The sequence below is a fragment of the Protopterus annectens genome, chromosome 8.part0 (genome assembly GCF_019279795.1).
Source record: "Protopterus annectens isolate FY-2018-M chromosome 8.part0, PAN1.0, whole genome shotgun sequence".
Classification (NCBI taxonomy): Eukaryota; Metazoa; Chordata; order Ceratodontiformes; family Protopteridae; genus Protopterus; species Protopterus annectens.
This window is the reverse complement of record NC_056741.1, coordinates 1,873,373,563-1,873,390,996: the sequence shown is the minus strand read 5'-3', so window position 1 is coordinate 1,873,390,996 and position 17,434 is coordinate 1,873,373,563. Positions and strand designations below refer to the sequence as shown.

The 17,434-nt window shown below is 39.6% G+C and overlaps 1 protein-coding gene across 1 annotated transcript in view; it reads left to right on the top strand.

The window, feature by feature from the left end:
* LOC122809691 (von Willebrand factor A domain-containing protein 5A-like) overlaps window positions 1–17,223 on the top strand; it is a 338,530-nt gene extending 321,307 nt beyond the window's left edge. The window contains exon 7 of the mRNA XM_044081367.1: window positions 15,952–17,223. Within this exon, the coding sequence (XP_043937302.1) occupies window positions 15,952–16,031 (80 nt within the window). The 3' untranslated portion in view covers window positions 16,032–17,223. The remainder of the gene's footprint in view (window positions 1–15,951) is intronic.
* The last annotated feature ends 211 nt before the right edge of the window (window positions 17,224–17,434 follow it).

Here is a 17,434-nt window from a genome sequence, read left to right as displayed (position 1 = left end):
GAGGTGGTGAAGGCTAAAGATAAGGCATATTAAGAGTTGTATGAAAGGTTGGACACTAAGGAGGGAGAAATGGACCTGTACAGATTGGCTAGACAGAGGGACCATGCTAGTAAAGATGTGCAGCAGGTAAGGGTGATAAAGGATAATGAGGGAAACATACTCACAAGCAAGGAGAGTGTGTTGAAGAGATGGAAAGAGTACTGTGAGGGGTTGATGAAGGAAGAGAGCGAGAGGGGGAGAGAAGGTTGGATGATGTACGGATAGTGAATCATGAATTACAATGGATTAGCACGGAGGAAGTAAGGATAGCTATGAAGAGAATGAAGAATGGAAAGGCTGTTGGCCCAGATGACATACCTGTGGAAGCATGGAGGTGTTTAGGTGAAATGGCAGTGGAGTTTTTAACCAGTTTGTTTAATGGATTCTTAGAAAGTGAGAGGATGCCTGAAGAATGGAGAAAAAGTGTTTTGGTACCGATTTCTAAGAATAAGGGTGATGTGCAGAGCTGTAGTAACTACAGAAGGATTAAATTGATCAGTCACAGCATGAAGTTATGGGAAAGAGTAGTGAAAGCTAGGTTAAGAAGGGAGGGGATGATTGGTGAACAGCAGTATGGTTTCATGCTGGGAAAGAGCACTACAGATGTGATATTTGCTCTGAGAGTGTTGATGGAGAAGTACAGAGAATGTCAGAAGAAGTTGCATTGTGTTTTTATAAATTTTGAGAAAGCATATGACAGGGTGCCTAGAGAGGAGTTGTGGTATTGTATGAGGAAGTCAGGAGTGTCAGAGAAGTATGTAAGAGTGGTACACGATATGTACAAGGGTAGTGTGACAACGGTGAGGTCTGCAGTGGGAGTGATGGATGTGTTTAAGGTGGAGGTGGGGTTACATCAAGGATCAACTCTGAGCCCTTCCTTATTTGCAATGATGATGGACAGGTTGACAGACGAGATCAGACAGGAGTCCCCATGGACTATGATGTTTGCAGATGACATTGTGATCTGCAGTGAGAGTAGGGAACAGATGCAGGAGACCCTGGAGAGATGGATATATGCTCTAGAGAGAAGAGGAATGAAGGTCAGTAGGACTAAAACAGAATATATGTGTGTGAATGAGAGGGAGGATAGAAGAATGGTGAGGATGCAAGGAGTAGAAGTGGTGAAGGTGGATGATTTTAAATATTTGGGGTCAATAGTTCAGAGTAACAGTGAGTGTGGAAGAGAGGTGAAGAAGATAGTACAGGCAGGATGGAGTGGGTGGAGAAGAGTGTCAGGAGTGTTTTGTGACAGACGAGTACCTGTAAGAGTGAAAGGGAAGGTCTACAAGAGGGTAGTGAAACCAGCTATGTTATATGGGTTGGAGACAGTGGCACTGACAAAAAGGCAGAAGTTTGAGCTGTATGTGGCAGAGTTAAAGATGTTAAGATTTGCACTGGGTGTGACGAGGGTGGACAGGATTAGGAATAAGTATATTAGAGGGTCAGCCCAGGTTGGAAGGTTTGGAGACAAAGCCAGAGAGGCAACATTATGTTGGTTTGGACATGTGTTGAGGAGGGATGCTGAGCATATTGGGAAAAGGATGCTAAGGATGAAGCTACCAGGTAACAAGAAAAGAGGAAGGCCTAAGATAAGGTTTATGGATGTGGCGAGAGAGGGCATGCAGGTGGTTGGTGTGACAGAGCAACATGCAGAGAACAGGAAGAAATGGAAACAGGTAATCCACTGTGGCAACCCCTAACGGGAACAGCTGAAAGAAGAAGATGATAATATATATATATATATATATATATATATATATATATATATATATATATATATACATACATACACACACACACATCTATATATATATATATATATATATATATATATATATATATATATATATATATATATATATATATATATATATACATACACACACACACACAAACACACATACCTATATATATATATATATATATATATATATATATATATATATCTATATATATATACGTATACATATACATATGCACACACACACACACACATATATATATATATAGATATATATATATATATATATATATATATATATATATATATATACACACATATATACTACCAATTACTAAATCATGTGGGCATGGTCCCTTTACCTTTCCTGTATGGAGGACATCCTTCCTGTGTATGTGGGCAGCGGTGTTACAGACAGCAAGACAATTAATTATTTGTATAAGGTTCCAGACCTACAGACAGTGTGAGTAGTGTTGTTATATGCATTATATACCGCTAGTGTTACAGGGTTTGTATGTACATATTAGTTTAGCATGGAATGCAGGCTGTCTGCATTGCTCTCAACTGTGGGCCTATACACATGATGGCCAGAGGATTGGCTGTTATGTTTTGTCTGTCCACCACACAGGTCTTGTCTCAGATATATCACTGGCATTCTGTCTGTTGAGTGCTATCAGTACATGGCTACATCCATGTGTGTTTCTGACTTCGTATTCCTGAATAAGGGTATGTTGCAACCAATCCTGTAACACCAACAACTTTCACAGTGTGTAACAACAATATTGCCAATGTGGCCCTGTTTTCCAGCCTTTGTCCTCCATCTATATACCAGGCTTTGTCCATATGTCATGCAATAAGAGGTTAAGTAGTGGCCTATGATTATGTTATGCTGCCATTCCTGCCATCATTGCAGTGATGTTGTGGTTCCCACACATATTGTGTGGTAGGGTCCATATATATGTGGGCTACAGCTGGACAAAAAACGTGTGTGTCCTTCTACAGTCCAGAGGTCAGTATATGTAACACTGTTATATGCCCTTGTAAGTCATTCTATGAGGGAAGGGTTGTTGTTGTGTCTTTCGGCTTTTCCCGGTTAGGGGTCGCCACAATGGAACTCCGGTCCGCTAATGATTGGTAGTTGATTTTTACATGCCAAGTTACCAGCCCTGACGCACAACCTTCAATGAAGGTACGCCCATTCATGCATGTCTCCACGCAGAAGCTGTTACAACATGTGAGGGATATCAGTAGTAAGACACCTTAAGGTATATGGCTGTTAAATTACATACATTACACCTTGGGAACATTGGTGGGCTAGTGCTTACTGTCTTACTTACTGTTCTGTCAGTGTGATAGTGATGTTTTAAATTAAGCATTGTTATGTAACAGATACATCTTCATTGTGACAACTTAATTTTTCCCCCTAGGGGTTGAGTACAGAGTGTAACTGGAGGCTGATGAACTACATTTGCATTACTTACTGTTGATTGATTCTTATCTTCTGGGCCAATGTTTCTTTACTGTAGTACTACTTGAAGGCCTTGGCCTGGATAGCAACATATGTTATGTTTTCGGATTACTGTATAAAATGTTTTGTTTGAGAGTTGCATTACTCAATAAGTATGTATTTCAAACACCTAACAGCTATATGACATGGCATATACAACTGAAATAGTACACAAATAAGCATTTCTTATGTATGCAAACCTGTGTGTGGTGTCATATCCTTTGACTTCTCTGTGGGTATATGTTTCATGCAATAATTGCCTTTTGTATGAGAGAATCAAACACTGTCCATTTTAAAAGGTGGAAACTGTAGGAATACTGGCTGTTCAATATGCTGTGCACCCTCTAAATATGTATCTTCCTATACATATCTATACTTAGTAATATATGTATATGTGTGTCTATGTGTATGTATATATATATATATATATATATATATATATATATATATATATATATATATGTGTGTGTGTGTGTGTGTGTGTGTGTGTGTGTGTGTGTGTGTGTGTGTGTGTGTATCTGCATATATGTGTGTGTGTATATGTATCATTGGAATGTTTACTGCTTCCACATTTTACAGTCCCTATGGTAGACAGACTGTTCTGTATGATATCTTATTGATACCATCCTGACATTGTACAGGTGGGATGGATTACTGTTAACTTCTTGTGGCTATGTTGTGTAGGGTCCTGGGTATGAGACTTGCGAGTGTTGGTATTGTGTTGCAAGGCAGATCTGTTTGGCTGTGGAGGAGGGGATGATATCATTAATTACAAGATGTACTTAAATTGGGACCCTCAGCCCCATTAACGGTACCTTTGGTCATATACATATTTGTTCTGTTCTCTTATATAGCTATATATATATATATATATATATATATATATATATATATATATATATATACATATATATATATATATATATATATATATATATATATATATACATATATATATATATATATATATATATATATAGACATATATATGTATATATATATATATATATATAGATAGATGTATATATATATATAGATATATATATGTATATACATATATATATATATATATATATATATATATATATATATATATATATGCACATACATATATAAATACATTTCCTCTACTGTTGAATGACTGTGCTGGATGATATGTTTCAGAAAACATCACAGTTATTTGTGTTTGACATGGCTTAGTGGTAAATCACTTTGGCTATGGTGTGCAGGGTCCCTGGGTTTGAGATTTGCAAAGGCTGTTTATTTTGTTGCTGGGCAGAACAAGGGCTGTTTGATACAGAGTGATTAAGCACTTTTAAGCATGTGTAAGCGGGTTGGCGACGGTAAGCAATGCTAACTTCCAGTTACATATGCTTACAGAGAGTTAGCTTCAAATTTGCTTATTCTGTGTGTGCATTGCTTACCCCCATGCAAATAGCATGAAACCTGCTTAATGCTTGTGAAAAGTGCTTATTCCCACTTACCCCCACGCTAATTTCTTTAAAAGAAAAGAAAAATGGGTGATAGGAAAGTGGTGAATAAAGTGCACAAAGAGGGAATGACAGTAGGGAAAATAGGTAGGGATGTGCAGGATGGGTGTAGGGAGGTTGATAGCTGCCCATTTCTTCTACAGCAACAGCTATGCATATACACTGATTTGGAGGTAGATTTGGACACTCAAACCCCTGAGAGAGGGGTGAGGACAACAATAACTTGTTGTAAAGCCATTTAGACCAGATTACATGTGTTCAGTGGACACGTGTGTTAAATGAACATCTATGTATGAGGTGAGATTTTTTTAAGGTGAGAGTGGGATGTTGGGGAAGGAAAGTAGGTATATTTCGGGAAGTAGGTTGGGTAGGATGACAGACAAGACAGACAAGACAGCATACAGGGGCAATATATGACACATGGGGGGTAAACACCTTGGATGGGAAGGGGTGTTTGGAAGTTGGAAGCCCATGAGCCCTCAAATGGAAACAGTGGGACTGAGGTCCCCACACATGGGCAGTCACCACTGCACCTTCACTGCCCCAAAGGTGGCTGTGTTAGGGGCTGGGTAGGAGGGGCAGGCTGACCTTTTAAATGTGCCACGTGGCCCTCAAGCTGGTGTAGCTGATTTCTGAACACTCTGCGGAGCTCACTACACACCAGACCCCAGATCTGATGATGGGTGACAGTTTTCTGTCCATCCCTGCTCCCAGGGAGGGCAAGCTCCATCACCTGAGGCAGTTCCACCTAAAAGGTGGTGCAGGACCAGCAGACGAGGAGGTCCTGGGGTGGACCCCAGACATACTGGAGCCCATTGCCACTGCCTGATGAGGTGGGTCCACTGGGAACGGCCTTCCCAAACATGCTATGGTGTTTCAGTTTTAAAACATGTGTGGGTTAGTAATAGTCAACACATTCCAGGATTAGGTATAACAGCATGCATAGATATTCCAATTAACCCAAAACACCAGATATGGAACAGTTGCATAGCAAACAGAACACATGCATATATGGAACCACAGTGACCATTACAACAGCATGCAGGTTACATTGATGGCAGCATGCCATCAATGTGGAAGTATTTCAACATGGCACATGCATAGAAACAAATTTCAATATTTATCAAACAATAGGACATATGTCCCAACACTAGATTTAATTGTACACATACCCATTGAATTGTGTATTTAGATTATTGTTACAGATATGGTGGGGGGATGTCAATTAACTTGTATATTCCTGTAGTTTTCAATACTTTCTTAGTCACTGCTGTAATCTGTGCCTTAGAGGTATTATTACACTACCCTATTCCCTTAGTTTGGACAGTGGTGTGTTTGTAGACAACTATATATGTGAACTGTGTTTTACTTGCAGTATACACCTCTTACCCAGTATACTTGTGGTGGTATTGTTTGTTAACACTATCTGACTTTTTCTATGTATATTCCCAGATTCTAGGTTGAGGTTATGCACATACCTCTCAATCTCTTATTGCACACTCTCTGGTCAAGGCTTGACAGCATACAGGTGAAACTGGAACATATTTTGACAATTACCCTCATAAACCTTTGGTGAGTTGCTACAATGACAGGGTTGTATTCATATACATTTTCTGAATATTTACAGGTCTGATAGTCAGTTATATGTCATTAAAAGCTGCCTAAATTTCAGAGATCGTCACAGTGATTTGCCAGAGGGACAGGGTGACAGGCAGTGGATATGGGCCAATTATCTGGACATTCTGAACAAATCTGTACAGTTGAGGGGTATGATTCTGCATATAGCTTACTACCACTCCCAGGATTCAAACCATGGCTGTGTCTGCTAAAAATAAAACAGTGTATGTCACAGTTGAGTGTGCTATTTAGATATTGCTGTGTATCTTCACTGAGTTCTGTCTATAAGTCTCCTGTGGTTTTACAATCTGACCTTGTAATTACAACACTCTTATACAGGGATTCCTAGACAGTTTTATTATGTTGCACAGTGTGGGTGACAGTGATGAGTAATACGTTATTATTCAGAGAAACTGCAACACTAACAATGCCATACAATACCAGACTAAACAGTACCAGTCTAGCATTTCAATATTTTATTTCCAGGCACAATTTTCTTATATGACAGACCTGTGGAGGGACTGTTTGTTAATAATACCTGAATTTTGCCACACATATTACCAGATCCCATGTTATTATTATGCACATACATCTCACTCTGTTACTGCACAAACTCTGGTCATAGCTTCACAACATGGGGGTAGAGATGGGCCCTACTTTGCATATTACTCTCATACCATTTTGGTGAGTTGCTAGAATGTCAGGTTTGTTGTTGTAGATACATTTCTGATGGTTATGATGTCTGACAATCAGTTGTATGTCATTATTTGCTGCCTAAACATCTGGGATCATCCCACTGATTTGCCAGTGGGAGAGGGTGACAGGCATGAAATGTAAGCCAATTATCTGAACTTTCTGTACAGTTGAAGGGTATGATTCTGCATACAGCTTACTACCACTCCCAGGATTCGAACCATTGCTGTGTGTGCTAAAAATACAATAGCGTATGACTCAGTTGAGTGTACTATTTGGATTTTGCTGTGTATCTTTTCACTGTTTTCTGTCTTAAGTCTCCCTCAGTTGTACAATATGACCTTGTGATTACAACAGTCGTATACAGACATTCCTACACATTTTATTTGTGTAGCACAGTGTGGGTAATAGTGCTTAATATAACAGTGCTATTAAGTGAATAAAGCACTACATTACCATATGATACCAGAGTAAACACAAGCAGTCCAGGAGTCTGACCTTTATTGCCAGGCTGTTACCCTTTTATTTACATATAACCTATATGAGACTCTTCTTGCCATATTGTCTGATTTATTACATCCCATACACAATACAGGTCTTATACTGGCAATTAACTTTCTACTACTTTTAGATTTATTTTTTATGACAGTACATGCAAGAGTATTATTAACCTGCTTCACAACACAGCCTCTGCAGCCTACATGTATGGGCTTCCTGATTTATAGCCCGCTCCTCCGCCACTGTCAAAGACATAAGAGGAATACTTAGCCATGTCTATCCATAATATACATGAGCTGGCAATATTAAACAGGTAGTAGAATGAGTACTTACACACTGCTGGGACATCACCCTGCCTAGCTTCTTGGATTCATTGATCCAACAGCTCCTTCTTCCTCCATTTCAGGTCAGCATAGTGATGCCTGACCTGCTCACCATTTCAAGGGATGCCAGTGGCACTGGTGAGGTCACGGGTGAGATGGTCCCAGGCTTCTGCTTTATATTGGGAACCCTGGTACTGGCCCTGCAACAGTCTCTCTTCATGGTCTTTTACCAGGAGCCCCGCCATGACCTTGGACTCCTGGATGCCCCAGCGCTACACTCAGAAGCGCGATCCTTCTCCGACACCAGACATTGAGCCTACAGGAGGAAGCTGCAATCAGTTATGAGATGTATCCCCACCTGTGGGGTTTAAAATAGGGCCGATTTCCCTCACTTTGCCGTAATTGGATGGTTTTGAAAATGCTAAGCTATGGGCAAACCAGGTGTATATTGGAACATCGAAAAAATGCTAAGCTATGGCCAAATGGGTGTATATTGGAACATTGAAACAGCAAAATATCGAATGCTGTTACATCAAAATGCTTACATCAAAATGCATAACACTGAAACATCAAAACTCACTCATATGTGGAATGTTTGTTAAAAAATTACTACATGCAGGGGGCAAGACCCCCTGCACCCCCAGACCCCCTGCCACTAAAATATTCCACTCCGGGGATTGCACTTCAGTGCACTACAGTGTGGAAATGGAAGATTTCCATTTCCTACACTGTAGCGTGATCTCGGAGTTGGTATATTTAAGTAGCGGGGCTGTGGGGGGTGCAGGGGGGGGTTTCCACCCTGCCTACAGACTTACTGTGTTATGTCCCCATTGGAAGATGTCATTGACAGCATTTCGATGTTTTGCTGGTTCGATGAAACCAGTTCAATGTAACGGCATTCAATATTTTGCAGTTTCAATGTTCCGATATATACCCGGGCACACCTGCTTACCTAAGGTTGGCATTGCTTAAAGGGGTCTACCAATGGGTAAATCGATTTAGCTGGGCTATGCATTGCTTACACCTAGTAAGCAGAGGTGTGCAATGCTTATTTTTAAATTTGCACACTATTTGCTGTTTGCCATTGATTTATCATTCATTACATGTTATATATTTGTTTAGTATCCGTGATTCATGTGTACACACACTGTATAGGGTACTTGTGTTTCTTGGGGGATTTCACCACTTTATTACAATGACACCTCACATCTGGACTTAATGCAGTACTCCAGTTCACATATATATGTTATTTAGTAGGTTATACAACATAAAACTGTTTATAGATTCCTTTCACATGTAAATTGTGATTTTGCTGTAGTGAGGATCTGTTTGGGTATACCACAATTTTATGTACAACTGTGATGGCTTACTGGCTAACTGTAGTGTACAGGGTCCTGGGTTCAAGACCTGCAAGGGCTGTTTATTTTGTTGCTGGGCAGAACAAGGGCTGTTGGATACAGAGTGATTAAGGCACTTTTAAGCAGTTGTAAGCAGGCTGGCGTGGGTTTGCACAATGGTAAGCAATGCTAACTTCCGGTTACAGTTTCTTATACTCAGCTTCTAAATTGCTTAACCTGGGTAGGCATTGCTTACCCCCACGCAAACAAGTTTAAACCCACTTACTACTGCTTAAAAGTGCTTACTCCTGGTTACCCCCACACTAATTTCGAAAGAAAAGAAACATGGGTCATGGGAAAGTGGTAGATTTGGACACGTTATACATTTTTTACACTATTTGCTGTATGGCATGGATTTATTATTCATTACACATTATAACTTTGTTTAGTATCCCTGGTTCATCTGTACATATACAGTATGGGGCATTTGTGTTTATCTGTGGATTTTACCACATTATTACAATGACACCTCACATCTGCACTTAATGCAGTACTCCAGTTCACAAATATATGTTATTTAGTAGGTTATACAGCAAAATAAATGTTCATAAATTGCTTTCACATGGAAAATGGAATTTACTACAGTGACAATCAAAACAGGAATGACTGCTCATAAAGCGAACGCTTTGACCACTGGCACTATTGCAGTACTGCTTCAACTGAATGTATCTTGCTATTTATCTTCTTCTGCTATTTAAGCTACAGTATGCATAGCTAAGCAATGGCCAAAGCCGGGCAGCTATGGTTAAATTTAATCTGTTTGATAAAAAAAAAAATTCTAGTGTTATTTTCTCTAGGAAGGGACAGGTTTCACTTATTGCTGTGGATTTCTGCATGCATCTGCACATTTGGCAGACATCCTAGCAACACAGATCTCCCTATGAGCATTCTCGCTCAATCTAATTGCCAAACGGAAATTCTTGAGTGCAGGGGCATGTATATTGTGAGAGCTCTGCTCTCAGACACATCCCCTGTACTCGTCCACGCTCCATGTCCATTTAGGAGCAGAGGCAGTGCACCTTCATAACTATGCATGGCGTGCTGCCGTGCTGCTCTTAAATGGTCGTTTCCATGCAGGAATACACTATTACTGCATGGAACCTTACTGAATCCCGGGTTATATCAAAAGACCCACTGACAACAAGGTAGGTTAGTCTGAAATACTAAATCCTAGAAAAACAAAATCAGTGGATCTGTACACCAATTTTTAAAGGCTAAGTCTGCCCTGCATCACTACATTGGGGGGGGGGGGTTGCACCCCTTCACAGCCCCACTATTTATATATTCTAATAGTAAGGATACACCCCCATGAGAAACTGGCAGTTTATCAATGTTTACGTAAACTTGCTGTTATAAAAGAGAAACATCTAGGATTCAGTAGTCATATTGTAGTATTTTATGCCATGGTATTTAGTGTTTTGTGTACACTAAGGCAAGACCTGGAATTAAATGTGTTTTTGTATTGTGACATTGGTGGTATATGCCAAATAAATTCTAGAAAAGTGACTATAGTGGCCATGCCACTGAAGAGACACACAATGCTGTGCTACTTTAGCTGTAACTGTACTGCACAATGAAAGCTGTTGAGATGTACGATATTTAAATAAGTAAGGACAGACAGTTGCAATCAAACATGTTTTTGGAAGTAGAATTTCATTTTTGTTATATCCCCTTTCAGTGTCTGCTTTTTCTTCTAGTAAACTGGACCATGAAGAACCACTATTTATGATCAGGTACAAAAATATCAACCCTCTGATTTTGCTGTAAAGTATTTCTTTTTTTTCCTCCTTGCAGCTGACCACTAACTGCTACCACCTCCTTTCCTCATTCATTGGGTCTACCAGACTCACGTTAGCATCACCCAAACTCAACTCAACCCACATCTGGAGCCTGTGAGGAGATCAAGGATACTGGTGTAGCATCATACTGCTGCTAGTGATTCTACCCCATAACTCCTACCACCCTGTGATAGCCCTGTGAGCTCTGCAGTCTGCCTTTAGGAGATGCTTGAAGTTGCTTATTAGAAAGAGATTAGACTGCCTGCCTCTCTTCTAAATTGATGCACTAAAGGTGGACGGGATGGTGTAATTTGTTAAGGTCTTTACCTCACATGTACAAGGTACAGGGTTTGAGTCTCACCTCTGATTATTGTCTAGGCTTGTAACAGTCCATGGAATGATAGATTAGTACTTATATGAACCAATATTGTCTGCTCACTCCTACCCTCCCCCTGTGGCCCTTTTATTGCCCATGGCACTAATCCAACACTGGTCGTCTTGGGTGCAGCAAAGGGCTGTTGTATCCCTTTGCACCACATGGCTGTACATTAACTATTTCTGGAACAAAGCTGGGCTTTTTACATGTAAGCTGAGTGGGGATTCTAATTTCTCCAGCAACATAAACCATTGTGAATAGCTGGTTTTCACAGAAATGAATTGCTTATAACTTTTTCCTGTCAGGCTACAGTGAATGTCTACTGTAATGAGAAAGGCAGGTTCAAAATAAGCTAAAATATGCATTTTCTACACTTCAGCTGTTTACCTGCAGCATTATATGCATCCACTGTGATCTTAGCCACAGTGTGTGCAAAAGGCTCCCCTTTATAACCTTTTTTGCATTCTCTCCAATTGTTAGGCACATTTGCAACTCAAGAAATGAAGGCATCCTTGCTGACTGCACCTCCCCATTAAATTGTCAGTTATCAATATTTTCTGCAAGATGAAAATAGAAATATAAAAATACAGACTCATAATTTAGAAGTACTGTACGTTGTGCAAAGAGATATAATTATTTAACTACTAAGGATAGCAGTTATGAAATGACTACAATTTATGAGTGTATTGCATATGCAGAGCTGAATGCTTTAAGAATTCCTTCCTGTGCTTATTTTCATCTGAGTACTGCTTCCAGTAACTCTATGTTATACAAACACACACTTAATAAATTGCAGGACATGCGTATTCTCAGACTTGACTGGCTCATTCTTGTAAAGATACTCTAGCACATTATCAAGTGTCTGTGCCTCTTGAGGATACACAAAGCATATGCTTTTGTTAACCCATGCATGTAAACTGCTAGAAAATTGCACATATTATGCAATACCAGGGTGACAATTTATTGTAAATATAAATGCATAGCCTAGAAAAGTTTAACACTGGCATGCATGTAAGGGTGGTTCCTTTCTTTGCTATTTGTAAATAGCACTGGGACTAAGACCAGTTTTTGTTCACTGGTACTGCTCCATGGAATTCAGCATTATTTTTGCTTTGCTTAATATAGCATTGATTGATTGACTGAGTGATTGATAGGTTCATAGGTTCATAGGTAGGTACTAGGCTATTGGCCCTAGGGCCTATACAATCCTAACCAAAAAGGTACCCTGACTTTTGCCACCCAAGAAAATTATTTTCCTGTGCCCCTGTCAAGCAGAACCACAGAAGTGATTCCCGGGGAGAATTTCTTATTACCCATCCAATCATCAAGATTTTTCTTGGAGTGCTAATGAGGAGCTCTGTTTGACATAGATAGGTAGTCTGTTCCAGAGTATGGGAAGTCACTGGGACAGGAATCTATCTCTCCAGCATGTTCTGTTTATTGTGGTGAAAAGGTTTAGGTCCCTAGGGATTTCTTTAAGTGGAGCATGTCCAGTAGCTCTGGGTTTGACATAGCTTTGTATGTTAGGCAGAGATTGCCTCTGAGTAGGCGATATGTGACGGAGTAAAGCTGGAGTTTTTTGAGACGGTCTGTGTAAGGCATCTGTTTGAGGCCAGTAATCCTCTTTGTGAGGTATTTTTGCGGCCTTTCCAGTTGTTGCAGATGTCTTGTGAAGTACATACCAAACGGGGCATTGTACTCTATAACTGGTCTAATGAGTGATGAGTAGAGGGGAACAATGACCTCTTTTTTTCTGGATGAGAAACCTTTTGTGATGAGGTGTGCCACGTAGAAGGATTTCCTGACCACTGTGGCTATGTGATTATCAAAGGAAAGACTACTGTCCACCTGTGTCCCAAGGTCTCTTATCACACTTTTGGTGTTAAGTAGACTACCGCCTGTGTGGTAGTTCATGGATGACAGTGCACTTTTTGGCATTGAGCTTGAGACCATGGCTTTGACACCAGGCATCTCTCTCAGTGAGGCCCTTTTGTAGGATGTCCACATCATTAGGAGTTTTGATTATGGATCCTAGTTTGCAGTCATCTGCGAATTTAGTTAGCCAAAGACCTTCTGTGTTAGCCTGTACTTCAGAGAAGTAGATACCAAACAGGAGAGGACCCAGGACTGAACCCTGTGGTACTCCACTTGTCACTGGTCTGAAGTCTGATTTGGAGTCTGCTACTTTCACAGTGTGGGTTCTGTCAGTAAGCCAGTTGGCAACCCATCTTGTGACATATGGATTTATACCTAGTTTAGTGAGTTTATCTATAATTCCAGAGTGAGTGATGGTGTAGATCTAGATAGGCTGTGTGAACCACCTTACCCTCATCTATGGCTTTGGTGACTGCTTCAAAAAAGTCTATCAGGTTTAGGAGACATGATCTGCCTTTTACAAACCCGAACTGTGTGGGGTCCAGAGTTTGGAGATCTCTAATGTCTTTGTTTATGAGTTCCATGATGATACATTCCATGGCCTTGCAGACCAGGCTCGTCAGGCTAATTGGGCGATAGTTCCCAGGGTCTGTTGTGGCCCCCCCCCCTTTGTGGAGTGGGATAACTGTCACGGTCCGCCATTCAATAGGCACAAAGCCTGAGGTGAGGCTATGATTGAACATGGTACTTAGGTGGGGTGCCAGTTCATTCTAGAGTTCATGTAGAAGGCATCCTGGGATGTTGTCAGGTCCCATGGATGCTGTGTTCTTGGCTTTGGAGAGTGAGGTTTTTACCTGTGCAGCCATGATTACAGGAACTTTGCATTCTTCCAGTATAAAGATGGGCCCTTTAGGGGTGAGAGTTAGCACTGAACTTATCTGCCAGGATGTTGGCAATATCAGTTGGTTCATAGATTGATTGATTGATTGATTGATTGACTGGGTGATCCATTCATTCATCTTTTAATTTATTCATATATTCATTTGCTCATTTATTCTGTTTCTAACTGGACAACTTTGATTTCTACCTGAACAGTGGAGAAGTTGCAAATAGGAGCAGCCCCAATACACAGCCTTGAAGGACCGCACTGGTAACACACCTTTTAATGGAGGCTCTACCATCACTTCTAATTAATGTTTCTGTCTATGAACCAGTTAGTTGTCCAGTGAGTTACATATGGATTTAATTTTAATGTGGTTAGTTTGTCTACAATGTCTGAATGTGGGATGTGCCAAAGGCCGTGTCCTGATCAAGGTATGCAGTGTGTACTGTTTTGCCTCCATCTAATTACCCAGTGACTTTTTTCAAAGATGTTAACTAGCCGGAGCAGACAGCATCTGTCCTTCACAAATACAAACTTTTTCAGTTTGAGGAATTGTAGGTTGGCAGTAACTTTGTTCCTAAGAACTACGGTGATAAATCCAATTGTCTTACTGAGAAGGCTGGTTAGACTTATTGGTCTGTAGTGGCCAGAATCAGTAGTGGAGCCATCCTTATGAAGGGAGATGACTGTAACTATTGTCCACACCTCTGTGATAAAATTATTTAACAGTTGTTCAGAGTCACGAGTGGGTCTGTGAGGAGACAGTATTTCATTCTTATAACAAAAAGTATTCTGATGCATTATCAGGCCTCATGAAATTTTTTTTTGACCTCTGAGAGAGCCTTTAAAACTTGTTCAGAAGGGTTCTTGGAGGGATGTAGATATGTGGAAGGAATTTAGGAAGAAGGGAGAAGTTTGAAATAACTGTATCTGCTAATATGTTGGCTTGTTGTCCGTAGGGGGTAAAATAGGTGTTACTGTTATGTACTGCAGTAAACTTTGTCATTGTCTCCAAAATCGAGAAAAGTTTAAACTTGTTGAGTGTATCCCCAGTTCAAGACATAACCTTATCTGTACTTGGGTATGCTTAATGAAATAATAATAATAACACTTAAGTACTGTTAAGATCAGATCTTGTGCTAGGGACTAATAACTGATAGAGTTGACCAGCAAAGAACAGCAGCAGAAGGCAAAACAGCTTTTAAAACCTGTTAGAACTTCAACCTGCCACACCTATGAACAAAATGTGGCAGAACAAAGCGTCATTTAAAGCCACTAGTTCTACAGAGGGAGACTTCATTTCTGCCTGCTGTCCATACAGCTCATCTGAACTGGATTATGCAGAATAACCTTGGTTTTGCCTCATATTGTTTTCCTGTTCCTCATAAATTGTTTGTTTTTCTCAATCAATTCACTTTGTATCAGTCTGGTGTAATACTGAATAATGTTTCTAAGGTTCCTTATTAAGGTGGACATCATTCTAAGTTTATTCTTTAACCTTTTAAGTGCTGGCATAGAATATGTGGTTTTCAGTTTATTGCTAGAGGAGAGACACTTTTATTTTTTTATTACTTTATTATATATTTTTTATACCAGGGGTTCAAGAACCATGTGTTTCATAAATAAATGTACTATAAATGATTGCTAACAAGGTAAGGTTCAGCAGTTCTTGTTACTGAACAACAGCTACTCAACACTAAATAAATAATTATCTTTGTGTTTTTTGATTCATAGTTATCAACTTGAAAGAGTGGATGAAGGCTGGCAATGTTTTTCTGAAAACAGAGGTAGAACCACGACAGCTAGGGCTCTGAAAGGACTCACATGTTCATTCACTCAAAGAGCTGCACTCACCATTTTTGTGACTTATCTTCATGCTTTATAAATGCAATAATGTACTTATTTATAAAGATATGTAATTTTTAAATTCTATAATAGTGCTATTTAATGTAATCATAAATAACTACATCCAAAGTGCTGCTGAACAAAAGTGTAAGCATTTGTACTGATAAAATAATTGTTTGCCATCACTAAAACTGTAACAAATTCCTCTATTTTCATAACCAGTCAGTACATAGAGGAATGCAAGCGTAACTGTGATTTTCAGTATAATTATAAATATGCAATAATGAGACTTGCTTTCAAGATGCTGAATATATTATTGTAATGCAATAATCCCTAATTCTAAAATGAATTAGGTGTTACACATTGGTTCACAGTATGATTATTTCACAGCAGTAAAGCACTTTGATTTGTAAAAACTTCTTGCTATGCATGAATTATTTTAAGTATAGCAACTCACTGTACAAAAAAGTAAAATACTAACAATCAATGCTAGAGCCTCCCTACTACTAAATACCATTTTACAAATAAAATACTTCCCCCAGCTGTTTATAATAGTTAAAACAGCTTCCTATTCCCTTTTGTTGCCTTACTTTTCCCTGCACTCATGTGAGATTGCTTAATCCAGGACTGTCCTCAGTGCATGGAACTTTAGTTGAAAATGTTAGGCAGATTGACAATCTGAGACAGTTCAAGAAAACACTCTAGCCAGCTTTTTAAAGAAAAAACAAAAATGCAGCTGCTTGAGAGAAACTAACTGTATTTAGTTCTAAATATATTAATCCTTCCCTTATTTCTTAGTATCACATAATGTTAACTAATGAGATAAGTGTAACATAAATCTGAATTTGTACTGCTTCGAGGTTGGATGGAAGGAGAAATAAAAACAATGTTTTTATACTAACAAAACAGACTGGAGGATGCAGAAGAACAAAATGAAATCCACACGGTTAGCATAATAAAAACGTTTAAACTATGATTTCATAACCAAACTTCTTCAGAATAAAATGTACATTCTCTACATCAGCATTTCCCAACCACCGGGCCACGGACCAGTACCAGTCCATGGAGCACTTGGAACCGGGCCTTCAGGTAAGGTAAGTGAATGCCTGTATGAGTGTGTATGTGTCTGTCTGTGTGTGTGAGTGAATGTGTGCATGAAAGCAAAAAGAGTGTGTGTGTGTGTGTGTGTGTGTGTGTGTGTGTGTGTGTGTGTGTGTGTGTGTGTGTGTGTGTGTGTGTGTGTGTGTGTGAGATTGGGAGAGTGAGAGCGATGTGTGAATGAATGCAGGAATGAAGGAAGAAGTGGCTGTGTGTGTGTATGTGAGATTGGAAGAGTGAGAGCGCTGTGGGAATGAATGCAGGTATGAATGAG